The 15,502-nt window shown below is 39.5% G+C and overlaps 1 protein-coding gene across 1 annotated transcript; it reads left to right on the top strand.

Moving 5' to 3' along the window:
- Window positions 1–3,077: 3,077 nt before the first annotated feature.
- LOC104524759 (tubby-related protein 3) lies at window positions 3,078–15,256 on the top strand. Its single transcript, XM_010167732.1, has 6 exons — window positions 3,078–3,128; window positions 8,247–8,409; window positions 10,573–10,749; window positions 12,618–12,748; window positions 14,467–14,664; window positions 15,140–15,256. The coding sequence occupies exons 1-6, from the start codon at window positions 3,096–3,098 to the stop codon at window positions 15,254–15,256; spliced, it is 819 nt and encodes a 272-aa protein (XP_010166034.1). The 5' UTR covers window positions 3,078–3,095.
- The last annotated feature ends 246 nt before the right edge of the window (window positions 15,257–15,502 follow it).

Below are 15,502 nucleotides of genomic sequence, written 5' to 3'. Positions count from 1 at the left end.
GCTGGGAAGAGGAAGATCATGACCCAAAGTTCTGGAGTATTTTCAGTTCTTATTTATCAAAGGGAAATGGGCAGCTGGGTTTGGTGGTTGGTTTTGGTTTAATTTGGTTTGTTTTCCCTGTTTTGAACTCTGTTTTTGTAGCTGTCGAAATGCTGCTGATTTTTCCTGTTCCTAATGGATATTTAATTTCTCTTATTGCACCTAAAACCTTCAAATAGAAAAGCAAAGTGAAGAGCATAGTGGTTTTGCGTGGGCATGTCTGAAGAGCACGTGGGTGTACTGGTGTGTGTGGTCAGTCCGTGGGAAGGAGGACTGGTGTTTGGAGCCTGCAGCTGTGTGAGCACTCTGCTTGCATTCCTTACTGGTGAGCTGTGGGAGTGACTGGGACAGCCTTTTCCTGTACCATCTGTAACAACACCAACCCCCCTAGAAAATAGTCTGAAGTGTGTGTATGTGTGGGAAGCTCTTTTTTATCTGGTTATTATGTTACACTTTCATAATGACCAAGTACTGGAAGAAAAGTTGCAGGAGGAGTAAATAAAAATAGTGTAAATATATATATATATTTTTTTTAAGCTTCTATTTACAGTGCCCTGGTTCTCTTGGCTTTATTTCTTTGGATTTTGCTCCCTGTATGAATCCTTTCACTTTATGTTAGGAAGGATTGATGGCTGCTTTCATTTTGTGGCCTGCTATGAGGTGATTTTGGTCTGTGTTTAATGATGAATCATAAAAGAGAACGCTCTTGTTATCTTTTGCTTTATCAAACTCTGTCACCTGTTAGAATCTTTATGTATTTTGACCATGTTTGAGTCTCAAGTTAAGCAGTTGGAGGTGAGGCATCATGTAGTCTGCATTATGGTCCTCTTCCAACATCTTCAGTCCTGTCTTTGATGTTACAGGACTTTATTCCAGTAGACAACAATTTAAAAATACAAAGGAAATAATTTTCATTGCAGATTTCTGGAAGGCATTTATGCAGGTACTAATATTTCAGCAATTTGCCATCTTCCAGGTAAAAAGGGAAACCTGGAAGCTTATTTCCAGAAAACAGTAGTGTTTTTATTTCTTTTTATTTTCTGAAAAAGAGACTCAAATCGTTGAGGATGCATTTTCTGTCAGGAAAAGCAACAAACACAAACAGCTGCTTGTATTTACACAGGACACCTTTGTATTCTTTTTAATTCTATAAGAAGGTGGCCATAAATCTGTTATTGATCAGAGCTACAGAGGTTGCTTCAAAACAAACTCTTGACTGCAGTTAATAAAGGTCATTTATTTCTTAAGTCAGGAGATGTGTGAAAAGGAACATTTCCCCTTGCCCCCCCCCTTTTTTTTGGTCTTTTTTCCTTTTTTCTGGCATGAATGGTTTAACTGGAGCTTTCAAGCATTTTTTGGGCTTTGCCAAAGATGCCTTTTTCCACCACCTATGATTTTAATGAAAAGCATGGCACATTTTAACTTTATGTTGAAGTTTCATGTGGCAACTAATGTTTATCTTGCTGCACTCAGTTTCTGCGTGTTTCTTTCTTAAATCATGGGTGTTTTCAGGTGGAGATGAGTCTGTCACCGTAACTGTAGGGGGTCACAGGAGCTCTCCATCCCTCTTCAAGAACAGACATTAATTTTTCCAGGTCCTCCATTCCCTTTGAGCCCAAGGTGCTATGGATTACTGGTCCACATGAGGTGTAACATCAGTTTTTAGGAACAAGGTGTTTTCAAGGCCCTAGACCTGTTGTGTGGTGATACTTGGAATACATCAGAAAAAAATTCTATAAATAGAGAAAACTGCAAAGTAAAAACAACATCAGTGGTAACGTGCTTTAAAATAGCATGAATTGGGGAGTAAGCATCAATTTTAGGGTATATAAACTGTTATATATGATGTGCATATAGAAAACTTGGGTTTTTTCTGCACATTTCAGCCTTCCAGACCAGGCTGGGGTAGTCTGTCTTGAAGGACCCCTGATCTGTCATCTGCTAGCCTGGGAGCTGAGTGAAATGTGGATTTCCTGGGGGTTGAGGGGACCCTGAAGCCCTTTCTCCTCCTGTTAGCTCTGTGTTCTGTCATTCAATTTCTGTGGCATGTGTTTTGCAGAAACCCCACCTCTCTCCCTGTCTCTCTCCATCTCTCTGGTTTTCCTTGCTGGGTTTATATTCCACCCTGTCTTCCAGCCTGTGACTTCACATCATTGAAACATTGCTGCATACCTAGACCAGACAGAGAATTTCCTGTTTAAATTGACATTTTGGCTAGCCCTGCTTTTCTGTGTGCCATCAATAAAATATAGAATATTTGTCTGTTTCCCTTATTAAGTATCTTCTTCCCGATGCTTTCTCACTTCCAGAGAGATCTTTGTCAAAGGAAAGTGCACAACTGTGGTAAGCAGAATATATGCTTTCTGGTCAATTAACTTTTCCCCTTTGTAGGATTAACTGCTCTAAATTCCACTTACTATCATACGAAAGGAAACGGGAAGTCCATATGTAACACAATTTAGGATGAAAAACTAGAGTTCTTATGGATGCTATTTATAAAACACTTCAACAGGGAAATAATTATTTTTTTTAATTCATATCAGGTGTTGCAAATACAGATTGTCACGGGTATTAACAGTACAGGGAAGTCTGGCAGGAGGAGAAAATGGTGTAGGTCTGACTCCAAGACAAAACCTCAAATTCAGAGTTAATTTGAATTGGGTATTTTATGAAGGAGCAGGGACTTTACTGTAATTGGGTTGAACTGTGTTAAGCCTTCAGATAGAGATTGTCTCATAGCCCATCTCAGTAGTGGCTCATAATCCATCGATCAGTAATGAAGCCTTTTTTGCTTACAAAATATTTTCAGAACAGTTTACTAGGGTGATTAAACTACAGTTTTGTCCTATTTATAACAGAATATGAAGGCTGGTTTATTTTTTAATGCCTTGTAACTTGGCCTTGTCGTGGGATCGAAGTTATGTCTTACAGTTGTTTTAAAATCTTGACAGTGAAGTTGTAGTCTGTGAATATTCTGTGCTCTTATAATGCAAACTATTTGCTAGCAATAATTAATTTATGTCTTTTCCTTTCCCAGCATCTTTGAGGATGAAAGCATGAAACTACGACAGCTGAAACTAGAGAATCAGGTAAATAATAGTGCTGAAGCTGGTAAAAATGAGTATAGGAAAACAAACATTAGCCATTTCAAGATTTGAGAAATTAGAGTGAAGTGCTAAAAATGCTTGGTCTAAAGAATACAAACAAGAACTAATTGCCAACATTTTTCTTTAAAGATTTTCATGGCTTTCAGTAGTTTAAGTCAACCTTGCTATGGCTTGTAGGCTTGATTTCTTTGGTACATTGATTTTTCATACATTTTCTTATTGCATTGGGATTGAGTCACCACAATGCAGGAATGAATCAGAAGAGAGGAAGACTGTAGGGAATTTACATTTTAAGCATCAAAGGAAAAGTTTCCCTAAGCTGTAGAAATATCTCCTTAACACTGCTGTTGAGAAAGATTTCCAGCATCCTTTGATTTTTTTTTGTTTCCTACAAAGAAAACATTTCCAGCCAAGTGTTTGTCAAATATTAGGTTTTAGGTCTCAGTTTTTAAAGCGCTGTTTGCTGGACGCTTACATTACCATATTCTTCAAAGCAATAAAGCATCCATCCTTAATATTTTTCCTCTGTGAAATTTTAGATGCTTATAAATAGCTTAGAAAATGTAAGATTATTATGATTCTCTAGCTGGTCATTTCTGCAAATCACTGTCTTGTGTTCAATTAATCTATGTTCAAATTAAAGTATGTTTTTTAGAAAAGCTCTCTCTCAGCTGAGGGTCTTTAAATCCAGACATAACTCTTCAGGGAAATGTTGCAGTGGATAATAACCCTCTTTACCACAATTTGTTCATTATTTCTAGGCTGAGTTTGCTTAGCTTTGACTTCAGACAGTGGATTTATTACCAACTTTATCTGTGTGTATATAGGCACTTACCTAAACACTTTAGATTCAATGAGTAAAACTGATCTTTGGTTGGATTTGTGGAAGCTAGGATAATCCTTTTACTTGTAGGCTATCCAGTAACACTTGAGTTTGTTGGGGTTTTTTTTAAATATAAAGCATTAGTTCAAGTAATCATTAAAAGAGCATTTATTGCCAAATGCCACTCAGTAAGAAGTTCCAAAAATAAGGATGGTGTGACAGCTTGGTGGTGAACCTCAGTGTCTGCTTTAGGACTGTTGTCTTGGGTCCTAAGCTGGTAGGAATCACTGGCTCTGAGTGCTAGGCACCATGGTCCACCTGTGCCTGGGTTCAGACCTTGCCATGGGGATGCGTTGCTGTTCCACCAAAACAAAGCTACTGAGCTGGGTGGAATTCCCTCAGAGCAGCTGTCAGTTGAATCATGAAGGGGTGAGTTTAAAAAATTCTTACCCTTTTGCAATTTTGTTTCAAGCTTTCTTGGAAGGGTTGAGATTGCAATCATCTGCAAAACCAACAGCTGGAAAACTTAACTAAAATATATTTTACCACCACCCTCCCTCCTTGCAAATGAGATTTGTTGAGAAATGCTAACAGTCTCTAGTTTAGGACTGTATATTTTGGGTTGAATATTGACTTTTAAAGTCTGCCCTTAACTTTTACGTGAATAGTACCATGCCTTCTGCAGAAATACAGGTCAATAGGAGATCACTACCAGACATGATGGCCTCTTTGCTGGTTGTAGCTGATTCCCCACTTGGTTAATTTGTCCTAAACATTTATAGGAAGTGGATAAAAAATGCAAAACCTTTTAATCCAGCACAAACATGTTTAGAACCTCTGGCCATACAGAGAATCCAGCGTAAGCTTTTGCCACAGCAAAGACATATGCCTGTCACCCATCTTTATGAAGGGTTTGGAAACCCTGTAAATGCCGTAAAATGTTATTTATAAAAATGCATGACATCAAGTTCCATCTGTGGGCCAGCTCTCCCTGCCAGGATGCTTTGATCTAGACTACTGCCTTTTCCTTGAGGAGAGAGCCTGTGGCTGCTCAGGCAGCGCTTACTTCCCCGGCAGTAGAAGGTGTTTCCCTGGCTTTTGAGGGACCTGCAGCTCCAAGTCCAGTGCTGCCATCTCCCTGTGGGTGAAGACCCTGAAGCTGAGGGCCTGTTTCTGAATGCACATGGTATGGTCCTTACTTTTTCTTGATGTTAAGATTCATTAATACCATCATCGCTAGCATTGTCACTGCTGCCTCAGCGTGAACTAGGGAGGAGCTGGTAGAGTGGAGAGGATGTTTCAGAGCCGGGATCCATCCCGTGTAGCCTACTAAGGTAGGACCATGCCAAATAACAAGCAGTATGGTGTCGTTCCTTCAAGGGCGGAGTGATTGGAACCTTCCTGCGTACCATCTTCCTGTTCATCACAGTTGTAGAAAGAATACTAAACTAATTGTCTTGTTAGTCCGCTATGATATATTCATCTGACACATCTGACTTCTTAGCTTGTCAGAAACTCACTGGAACCAGAGTTGGTGGTTTGTGATCCTTTAATCATCCAGTATCCTGATGTTATGTGTTTCTGTGGTGCCAAGAAAATCTTTCTGAAAGTATTTAACACACGGAGTTCCTGAACAAGTCGTGATAATCTCTATCTGTTATTTATTTAATGGGTTATGTGTTCTAGTGTCCTGTTCATGAACTATCTATTTTTTTTGTTGTACTATTATATGAATTTTTACTGTAACACAGAGCTGGAGGAAAAGGCTAGTTAGTAGACAAAATGAAACAAAATTAAGTTTCACTTTTTCTACTTTGTCGCAGTGGCAAATACCTAGAACTGAAGGTAAGGCTGCTCTGCCACCTTATGTAGAGAAAATGAACTGCTGCTATCTGTCCTGTCAGTGGGCTTGTAGATTTTTTTTTTTCCATCTCAATAAGCAAAGTAGTAGAGTGAAGCCTTTTTAAAACAAATTTATTTATGTACTATCAAGTTTTGTCACTTTGATTATCCTGAAGTTCTTGCAAGAAGGTTGGTCACATCTACCAACAGTGAAGTATATGTTTGAATATAAACCAGTATGATCCCATTGGACTGGTGAGTCCTGGAAACTCTTTGATAAAACAGAATGTACTACAATAATAATAATAATAATAAAATTAAACTGGTGAGCAGTGAAATGTTTAAAAAAGCTCATCTAATAGAATAATCAGTTAAGTAGCTCTGAGAGATATTATATCCTATATTGATCCCAAATTCAATTTCTCATTCTAGCAGTAGCTGTGTAATTTCTTCCTGCCTTTAGGATGTGTCTGTTTTATTTTTCTCTTGTATGTCTATCTGTCAGGTAGAGGACCCTTGGCAACAATTTTTCTCAAATCCTTATTCTGACTATAATGTTTTGATTCTTGTTTTCCCTTTATCTTTTTATTTAAACTATTAGAGATTTAGAAACTATCAAGAAATTTTTTACTTTTTCTCAGCATTAATTTAAAAACCAAACAACACAAACCAATGTAAATTCTTCTGGAGGGTCTGACCTTTCTAGAAAATGAATTTTATCTGTATTTAGCATTTTCTAAGAATTTGACTCCTGCTTATTTTTCTTTCCTTCTTCTAGACTAAGGTGATAATCTCATTGGAATTCTCTGTAATTTTGGCCCCGCACCTTGCAAATAATTCTGTAGTAAAAAAGACCACCTGTATTACAGCCCAGTCTTTAAAGTGTAATGAAGAGTTTAAATAAAAAAGATTGTTTTGTTTTGGTTTGTTTTTTGTTGGTTCATTTTGTTCGGTTGGTTTGGGGTTTTTTTGTATTGGTGGTTTTGAAGTTTTTTTTAGATAAATGCTCAAAAACCAGAAAGAATAAAGGACTCAGGGCTGAGTTGTGTTGAAATTCCTCAGGGAGAGGTTGCCTGAGAAACTAATCTCACTTGAGATAAAAAGCTCAATAGAAGAGGAAAGAACCAACAAGAGAGAAAAAGCATAACAGGAGAGGAAAAGGTTCCAAAGATATCTGTGTCTCAAGTGGATTGAATTGTTGGTGCTGTTTATCTGATGGATCCTTGGAGACTGAAGAGAATTTGATGGAGAAAGGGTTTCTATCATCAAGAACAACTTTCAGGGGGTGTACAGGTACCTCAGAAGCAGGTGGGGATAAACTGTACCCACAGCAAGGGGCTCGCACATCGTTTGCGTAGGGTGTGTTACAGAATGTTAGAATATGATTTTTCCTCCTTCTTCATGCATCACCTTAACTTTGAAGGATTAAGCGTGGCTTCTTTAAAATGGTGCAATGTCCCCATTTCTCTCAAGTCTAGAAGCTGTTTCTAGTCTCATTTAGTAGGAAATCATTAAACATAAAATATATCTGTATCTTGGAGAAGTGATGTTTTATTTTTTAACATTTGGATTTACCGTTCTTTCCTTTCAATCGTGAATTAGTTGAAAAAATTTTGCAAGGTAGATCCATTTTCTTTTACTGGATCAGTCCTATTTTAATGACTATGTATTCCCTCCCACCCCTGAGTCTTATCTCTCAACACTGGTTTTGAGGAACTATTTGTTTTGAGTTCTCCCTATAAGATAATAGCTTTGGAGACAAAAACCTTTTCCTTTGCAAGTCCTGACTTGCTTTTTCTGCTTTGTGACAGCATGTGTAACTGCTTAAGGATTTTTAGAAATGTTATACCAATACAGTAAAAGATTTAATTGGCATATAATGCACAGGGCAAGGGCTCTCATCTGTACTCTGGCATTTTCAGATAGTTGTGGAGATAGTTTTCTTGATACAAAGTTAACATAATTGTCCTTGTGAGGTTTTTGTCTGCTCTGTCAGCTTCAGGAAGTAGGATGTATGGAGTAAGAAGATTGCTTGAAATTGCTGTATATTATCACATTGACTTTGTGAAATGTTTCATGTTGGATTACAAACGACTGCTGAATTTGTCTATTTATATTAAGGATTGCTGCAGTTTAAACTGGATGAAAGGAGTTAAAGTTATCTGTTGATGATCTCAGGATAGATTGGAAAATAAGCAGGTGTCCACATCACCCATCAACCACTGGTGATGGCAGTGGCAATGTCAAAGGCAACATCTCACTCCAAAAACACAGTGATATCTGTCTCTAGGATTTTTGTCAGAGATAACAGGAGTATTTCAGCTTTATTGAAGATCCTGATCAGTGACATGTCATTGCCAAGGGCTGAGGTGTGGTTTCTGCCTCTCTGGATGTGGTTACTCATCCTTATTTCATACTTTTTCTTTATTTCACAGAGAGCTCTTCTAGAGAAGAAACAGAGAAAGAAACGTCTTGATCCCTTGATGGTACAGCCAAATCCTGAGGCAAAGCTGCGTAGGTCAAAGCCCAAAGGGTGTGAGGAGCAGACTCCTTTAGTAGAAACTCCTACCCCTTTACACAGTGATGTTATGTTACATGGTAAGTAATCAACATGATTGCAACAGTTTTCCCCAAAATGCTTGTGTGTGCATTTTATGTCACAGATGGCACCTACATTGCTGTGACAGTGGTCACGTGGTAAACAAGATTGATTACTTACCTTTCTGTGTACGAAAGTAGAGTTGCAGTACAGTGTGGTTGGGCAATACTGAACTGTAAAAACAAACAAAAATCCTTCTCGTGAATTTTGTGACACCTGAGAATCTTCATGTGCCGTTGAGTAATGTCTCCCTTGCGTTAGGCTAAGAACTGTAGACATGGGTTAGGAACTTCTATAAAGGCAGAGAGGTACAAATTCAAAGTAAGAGAGTCTTGTGAAGCTGTAGAATAAAAAAAAGGAAATAATCCAGTAGGGACTGCCTGTACTTTTCTTCATGGTATTATAGTATGGCATCTTGATGGTATCATATGTCCATCTTGCTCCTGGGGAGATTCTGATGGGGCAGAAGAGGAAAACTTTTCACAATGGGAACAGTCAGCCATTGGAATAATATCCCCAGGGAAGTGGTGGATTCCCCAATATTGGAAGATTCCACTGAACAGAGTGCTGGGACATCTTGTCTAGACTGTGCTTTTGCCAAGAAAGGTTGGACCACATGATCCTTGGGGTCCTTTTCAACCCGGTATTCCATGGTATTCTATCTCAATATTGTGTATGAATGAATGATAAAGTAGACAAGAGCAAAACAAAAGTCTTATGAATACTGAATTAGGTTCTTGTTGGTTTTTACTTCATCTGTTGTTTTCTGTGGGCATCAGGGAGACAACTGAAATGTGACAACCAAGCTATAGTGGTCCAGAAAGTCACAAGCACAAAGTGATATCAGAGCCACAGGGAATAACTCGGAGGTCTCAAATCATTACAGAAAAATAGTGACCAGTCTGTTAGGAGTGAAGAGAAATACCATAGTGAGACCCTTAAGACTTCCATGTCACAGAGAGGTAAAAGGAGCAGCAGTGGAACCTCTCGTTAGGATCCCATCAAGAAAGTAACAAGAAACATCCTAAGGCTTTGAGATGTATGCTATTGCAGGATGTTACACCACCACCATTATATTAATAGGGAATTAATGAGTACAGTAGAATTTTAAAAAACCAAACAAACCAGCGTTACCTGGTTTGAAGATCACATTTGGAACTATGTTATCACCTCTCTTCTGAATGTCTTGTTCTCCAGATGTCTTTCAGGATCATAGAATGGGGAGGTGAGGAGTGATGTGGATGGTAGCGTTTGTGTTTAAAATCAGGTGGGAGAAAGCTTCTGTTAAAAGACACTTTTCAGTCCAAAGGAGAGTGAGAGAAAAGATTTATATAACTTCTAAGTTAGGAAACTTCAGTAGTACTGAAACTGCAAGAAAGAAAAATGAAAACTTAACTGCTCCCTCACTAGCTTCCATAGTTCTGAAGCTTCCTCAATACAAACAACTCCTGTGAAGAAGTTGTAACAGCAGCAAACATGTCAGAAATCTGATGACTGGATAAAGCAGTAAGATTTTAAGAAGGAAAACAGTCGGAAAGCAAGAAATCCAAAGCTGGAACTACACTTACATATTGTGTGCTGCACAAGCATGTATCAAATATTATGCCAGACATCAAGATGTCTCCACCAGCTACGAAGTGTAGTGCACAGCTGTGTTCCGTGTTTAAACATGGACATTTCATTTCTACCAAAAAGATAGAGAGCATCCATTTACAGGTTTTGCTGCCCGTGGCTGTAGATTATTTTTATCAAATGGATTTGTGGTGTTCACTGTAGAGTACTCACTTTTTGGCACAGGAGCAAAGAAGGAACCTGAAGGAAATGAAAATAGAGTAGTTGCTCATAAATAAATTGAAGGAGATCAAGGTGCATAACAATTACAACTTGTTTTCATTGCTTAAGCCCTTGTGGAAAAGTAGATACAATCACTATATTTATAAATGGAGAAACTGATGCCTGCTATGTTTGAAGTGATAGGCGGTCTGTACCAGAGTCAGGCCTGACACCCCCCAAGTCTTCTGACAGAAGTTGAACAAGTATATGTTGGTACTTTAAAAGGATGCTTGAGCAAGGGAAGATGAAAAGAAGAACCATCCTGGGATGTGTCTTTAGCCGTGAAAAAAACCCCCAACTTTAGCATTCTGTTTCATTTTGGTTTGCAGGCATTGATGGACCAGCTGCTTTCCTGAAATCAGAGGTGCAAGATTTAGGGACCAAGCTCCAAACTCTTTCTGCTGGATCTTCCAAAACGGAAGACAAAGCAGACCAGGAAAATGATGGAGAGGCTCTACCAGACACAGCAGGCAAGCCAGATCTGCAAGAAATCTTACAGAAACGAGGTAAGAGTTGATAATGGGCAAGGGTCTTTTTCAGGGCTCTTCTACTTCTTACCTTTTTTTTTTCAGTAGCATTAGAAAACCTAAAATATATGGGGAATCATGAAAAAAGTGTCTGTAGGATATTACTTTTAAATGCAGAGCTCGTAGATTCTACAGCATGTAGAAATGCAGAACTGCAGTTCCTTCTGATATTAATTGGAACATACTAGTTATGCTTTAAAGGTTTATCAACGTGCTGTATAATTTCTGGCCTTTCCAAAGAAGTTGGTGATCAAATACTATACTTCACATCTTGCTAAAGTTTGGGGTATTTTTATTCCAGATATATCCGGATATAATGCTTGAATATTTTCATAGAAGCAGAAGCCTTTATACCCAGTAAATGCTATAATTTAACTGTTTAGGAGACTAGCAGGAAAGGTTGTTCTTCCTGAGTCAGAGGCTGATGCAATCAACAGTTGGAGAGTTTTATATTCAATAGTTATATCCCATTGAGTCGTTTCCCAACGGAGTGTCCACCTCTGTCTGCCAAGTATCTTACGTTGCTGCCAGTACCGCAGGAAGCCTTTTTTGTTGTATGCAGCTTAAGCACTTTGCAGCAAAATAATGGCCAGTGTTTAATATGGTACATGGCTTGCTTTCATTTTGCAGAGCCTGTCTCTCATAATATTTCCAGCACACTTTATGTATTAAGGTACAATCCTACGTGGAAATGCTTCCATTCAGTTGTAGATGCAACAGCTGCTTACTTATGGATAGCAACCTTACACAAGAGCTGGGAAAGGAAGCAGGAGAGAATATCCTGAAACTTCAGGGGAAATTAGTGGAGGTAGAATATAAACAGTGAATTTTGAAATTGTCTGGAGTACTGGGGTTAACGCCTTTCCTCTTTCCAAATGTGCTTTGGGAAGTGTACTGACAGGTTGTTAAGGCTCCGTTTTTCTGTTTCATCTGAGACAAAGAACTTCCAGCCATGCCCTTTCTATGCAGTGCCATGTTGGAGCACTGTTATAATATTGGCTCTCAGAAAATAATGCAGCTTAGCAGACTGAATGTGTTCATTTTCTATAGTGCTTTATATACTCTTCCATTTTACAGCCAAATTAAAGAATGAAATCCCAGAACAAAATGGTGCAGTTCCAAGTGGAAGGAAACACCAAACAGTGATGTGTATGGAAGCTCTTTATAAATGTCTTAATCCAGAGTTACTGTAATTATATACTCACAGTCTTCTCTACATAACTGTGTTTAGGTTAAGATTAAACAAATAAGTCCTGGAACTACTCAGGCTGCGCTTCTATTTTAAAAATCAAATCATTAATAGTATTCATGAGACTTGAGTTACTGCTACTGGTGTAAGAATAGGAGGGGCTCTTACTGAAAAATTATCGTACTCCATTTCAGTATTGTCATAAGACTAAGGAGAGATGCTAAGGATGTAAACTGTACAGAGTCCAACTTACAGGATAGATGTCAGCATATTGATCTTGGATTTCCTTTTTTTTTTCTTTTTTGTTCTTAAGACAAAAAGGCTTTTTTTGCCTGAAAATAGGCAAAATTAATTCAATGACAGCATATACTGAGCAATATGTTACATCGTGTAATATCACGTAAAACGTGTATTAGTAAAAGCCCGACAGCTGCTTAATCATCTGCAGAGTGACAGCTGCGAAATGTCACTAGAGGTTTGAATTACAAGGCTCAGGAAGCAATAGAGCACATGAAGAAAATCAGCAGTTGAAACAACAGAAATTAGTTAAAGGAGCGAGAGCAGAATAGCCATGCAAGAGTCACATATGAATTAGTGATGCCATGAACTCATGACACCTTCTTTCAGAGGTTACCTGCCTGATCCTCTATTCTGACAGGAATTTCAGACAGCTTGAATTTTGATGAGGAAGACACAGAAGAGGAAGAAGCCAGTAAGAGACCAGAATCTCATTCACCATGTCCCGACTCTGAGAGGCCTAGTTCTGCAGCCGGTGAAAAATCTTTTGCAGTAAGTGTCTTGAAATCCATTTCTGATAAGGGCTGGGCACATGCTTGATTTTAGTACTAACCCCTTGAGCACTGGTTTGAAATGTAGTAGTTACAACTACAGTAGCTAGCGTATTAATCCCTGAAGGCAGAGGAAGGTCATGATTGTCAGGTTATCTGACTGAAGGGCCATTGAGTTAAACACAAAGAACAAAGGAACAATGTTGGGTGGAGGGAACCCAAGTAGCCTAATCAGTGAAGATGGGAACACAATGAATCAGCTACTCCTGTGACCCTCAGAGGAGAGAGATTAAGCCATTGTCTCTGGTGTAAAATCCACCAGGATGACTCAGAGAAACTCTAATGCTTTGTAAACTGAAGAGGGATCACTGCCTGAAGGTTTATAGCATTTAATGTGGGATGCAAGGGGGATCAGAATTAGGGGATGGAACACTGAATTCTGGGAATGGACAAAATTTTTTTGTTTTGTTGTTTAGGGGAGGAAAAGAGGGAAAAGAAAGGGGTCAGGGTGGATGAGGGAGTAATAAGCATGGGGAAAATAGGGAGTAAAGAGAGTAAAAGGCACCAGATGTGTGTAAACAGCTGTAAAACAGTATGCTTGTCCAGCCAAGCCTTGTGCCTGATTGCTGCAGCGTGTCCTACTATCTCCTAAAACTCCGTTTCTAACTATTTCCTGTGTGAATGTGTTTGTGTGTGTGTATGTTTGTGTGTGTGTGAGAGATACGTACACACACTGACAAATAAATAATGGACTAGCTAGTGAGTTGGAAGAGACCAGCATCAGGAATGTGACCAGTCTGAGCTAGTGACCAGATAAAGGTCAAAGGGTTTGGGCGTGGATGCTGGGCAGCCTTCAATGTCCTTGCTACTGTTGGGAAGACCTGTAGGAGTATCCTTGTGAGGCTACTGTGGGTATCCTGTGCTCCACTGGTGGGTGAGTAGTACAGGAGGTGTGGGTGTTAGTTACCTGGGATAGTGGGCTACGGGTGCCAACTGCTGGACACGTGGAGTGGGAGGTGCTGGAGGGGCAGAAGGGTGAGAGCCACTAGTGGATTTCAAGTCATCTTGTGTGTCTCTGGGAATACTTGGGAATGGGAATAAACCAGCAACCTCATCTCTGAGGCCCAGTAAGGGAGGAATCTCCTGGGTTCTGCAATCCACAGAATTCAGCTACCTCTAAGAAAAAATGACTTTAATGACCTGTACCAGATGTCCATTACAGTTCCTTTGATGACCATAACTTGCATCCTGACTGTACGCATTGTTCTAAAGTTCTTCCATTTAGTTGAGATGATTCCATCATCAGTTTACTCCGTTTCTGCCAACATAATCTCAGTGCTGATTTCAGTCACAAAAATCCCATCATCCATCAGTTCAACTCATCACACTGCCTTATTTCCCACAGAGTGTTTCAAGTTCTAAAAGCAGAGAAGCTCTTTCCTTAGAATATTTACCATGTCTCATCCTATTTTCCACTTCCTAGCGATTCACTCATCTCTGGTAAATGTGTACTTTTCTCCTCTCTCCCTGGAGGGCTAGTCTTTCCTCAGAGTAAAGGTCTTCAGCCACTTTCTTCAGGTGGTCTCTCATTTAACTTCCCTTTCCCAAATGTTTTCTTGAGACATGAGATTTTCTGTTTCAACAGACCTTTCTTTTCTTGGGGAATACCAGAGCTTCTGATCTGATATTAATTTCCTAATATGATGGTTCTTCCCACAGGAAACAGGTGCTTCCTGTAATCCATCCCCTCAGGCAGAGGCACAGCTGGGAGAAGTAGAGAACTTGGAGGATTTTGCGCTACGCCCTGCACCCCGTGGTATTACAGTCAAGTGTCGTATCACTAGAGACAAGAAGGGAATGGACCGGGGACTCTTCCCTACTTATTACATGCATCTGGAAAGGGATGACAACAGAAAGGTATTGGAAGCAGCACACAGTATCTTGGCCATTCTACTCCTACCAAAGACTATTTTTGGTGTAAGGGGGGGCTTTTGGTAAGAAACCAGAAGCTGAGGAGAGCCAGCATGCAGATGAGGACAGCTTATGTTTGGCCAAGGCACTAAGGAGGGAATTGGCAGGTTTAAAAGCCATAATACAATGAAAGATGTAATTTAAAATATATAAAAATGTCAAGGATAGAGAAAAGCAAGGAGACTGAGCTGCTCCAGAGAAAGGAGGGAAGAGTAGAAAGGACATTAAATCTAGTGAGATGATTGGATTAGCAGGATTTCAGGGTGTGCACTTGTGGAAAAGATCAACATTGTGGAGACAATTCCAACAGCACAGAAGAAAAAGGGGAGTGGATGTGGGAAATGGAGAGAGAACACTTTGGATAGCAATGCTTCTGCATTCTTACAAAGCTCCAGTCTTGATCAAAGTTTTGTATTTCCAGACGTTCCTTCTTGCAGGGAGAAAACGAAAAAAGAGCAAAACATCCAATTACCTCATATCAGTGGACCCAACTGATTTATCCCGGGAAGGGGAAAGTTTCATTGGAAAACTCAGGTGAGAACCACAGTTGAAAACTACAGACAGGAGAGGTTGGATTTTCATTCTAGTTGAGTTGGGGTTGTGAATAGCAATCTGGTGTCAATTCAGAGAGAACAGACTTTCATTGTCCTACTGAATGTGATCTGTATTCACCTGGTTTCTTCAGCGTTCCCGTTCACCACGGCAATTCAGAGCAGGATTTTGAGCTTGATGCTTTCCAGGGTAGGTTACAGGTTGGACCCCCTGGGAGAAGAACTCGAGCCAA

The sequence above is a fragment of the Antrostomus carolinensis genome, unplaced genomic scaffold (genome assembly GCF_000700745.2).
Source record: "Antrostomus carolinensis isolate BGI_N321 unplaced genomic scaffold, ASM70074v2 scaffold27685, whole genome shotgun sequence".
NCBI lineage: Eukaryota > Metazoa > Chordata > Aves > Caprimulgiformes > Caprimulgidae > Antrostomus > Antrostomus carolinensis.
Note: the sequence above shows the minus strand (reverse complement) of the source record. Positions and strands in the feature narration are given on the sequence as shown.

What these genes read in the sequence shown, in the direction of transcription:
- LOC104524759 (XM_010167732.1), top strand. Translation starts at nt 3,096, where the DNA reads ATGAAACTACGACAGCTGAAACTAGAGAATCAG. An exon ending in AGCTGAAACTAGAGAATCAG is followed by an intron (nt 3,129 to 8,246) that starts GTAAATAATAGT and finishes TTTATTTCACAG; the next exon opens with AGAGCTCTTCTAGAGAAGAA. An exon ending in CCGGTGAAAAATCTTTTGCA is followed by an intron (nt 12,749 to 14,466) that starts GTAAGTGTCTTG and finishes TTCTTCCCACAG; the next exon opens with GAAACAGGTGCTTCCTGTAA.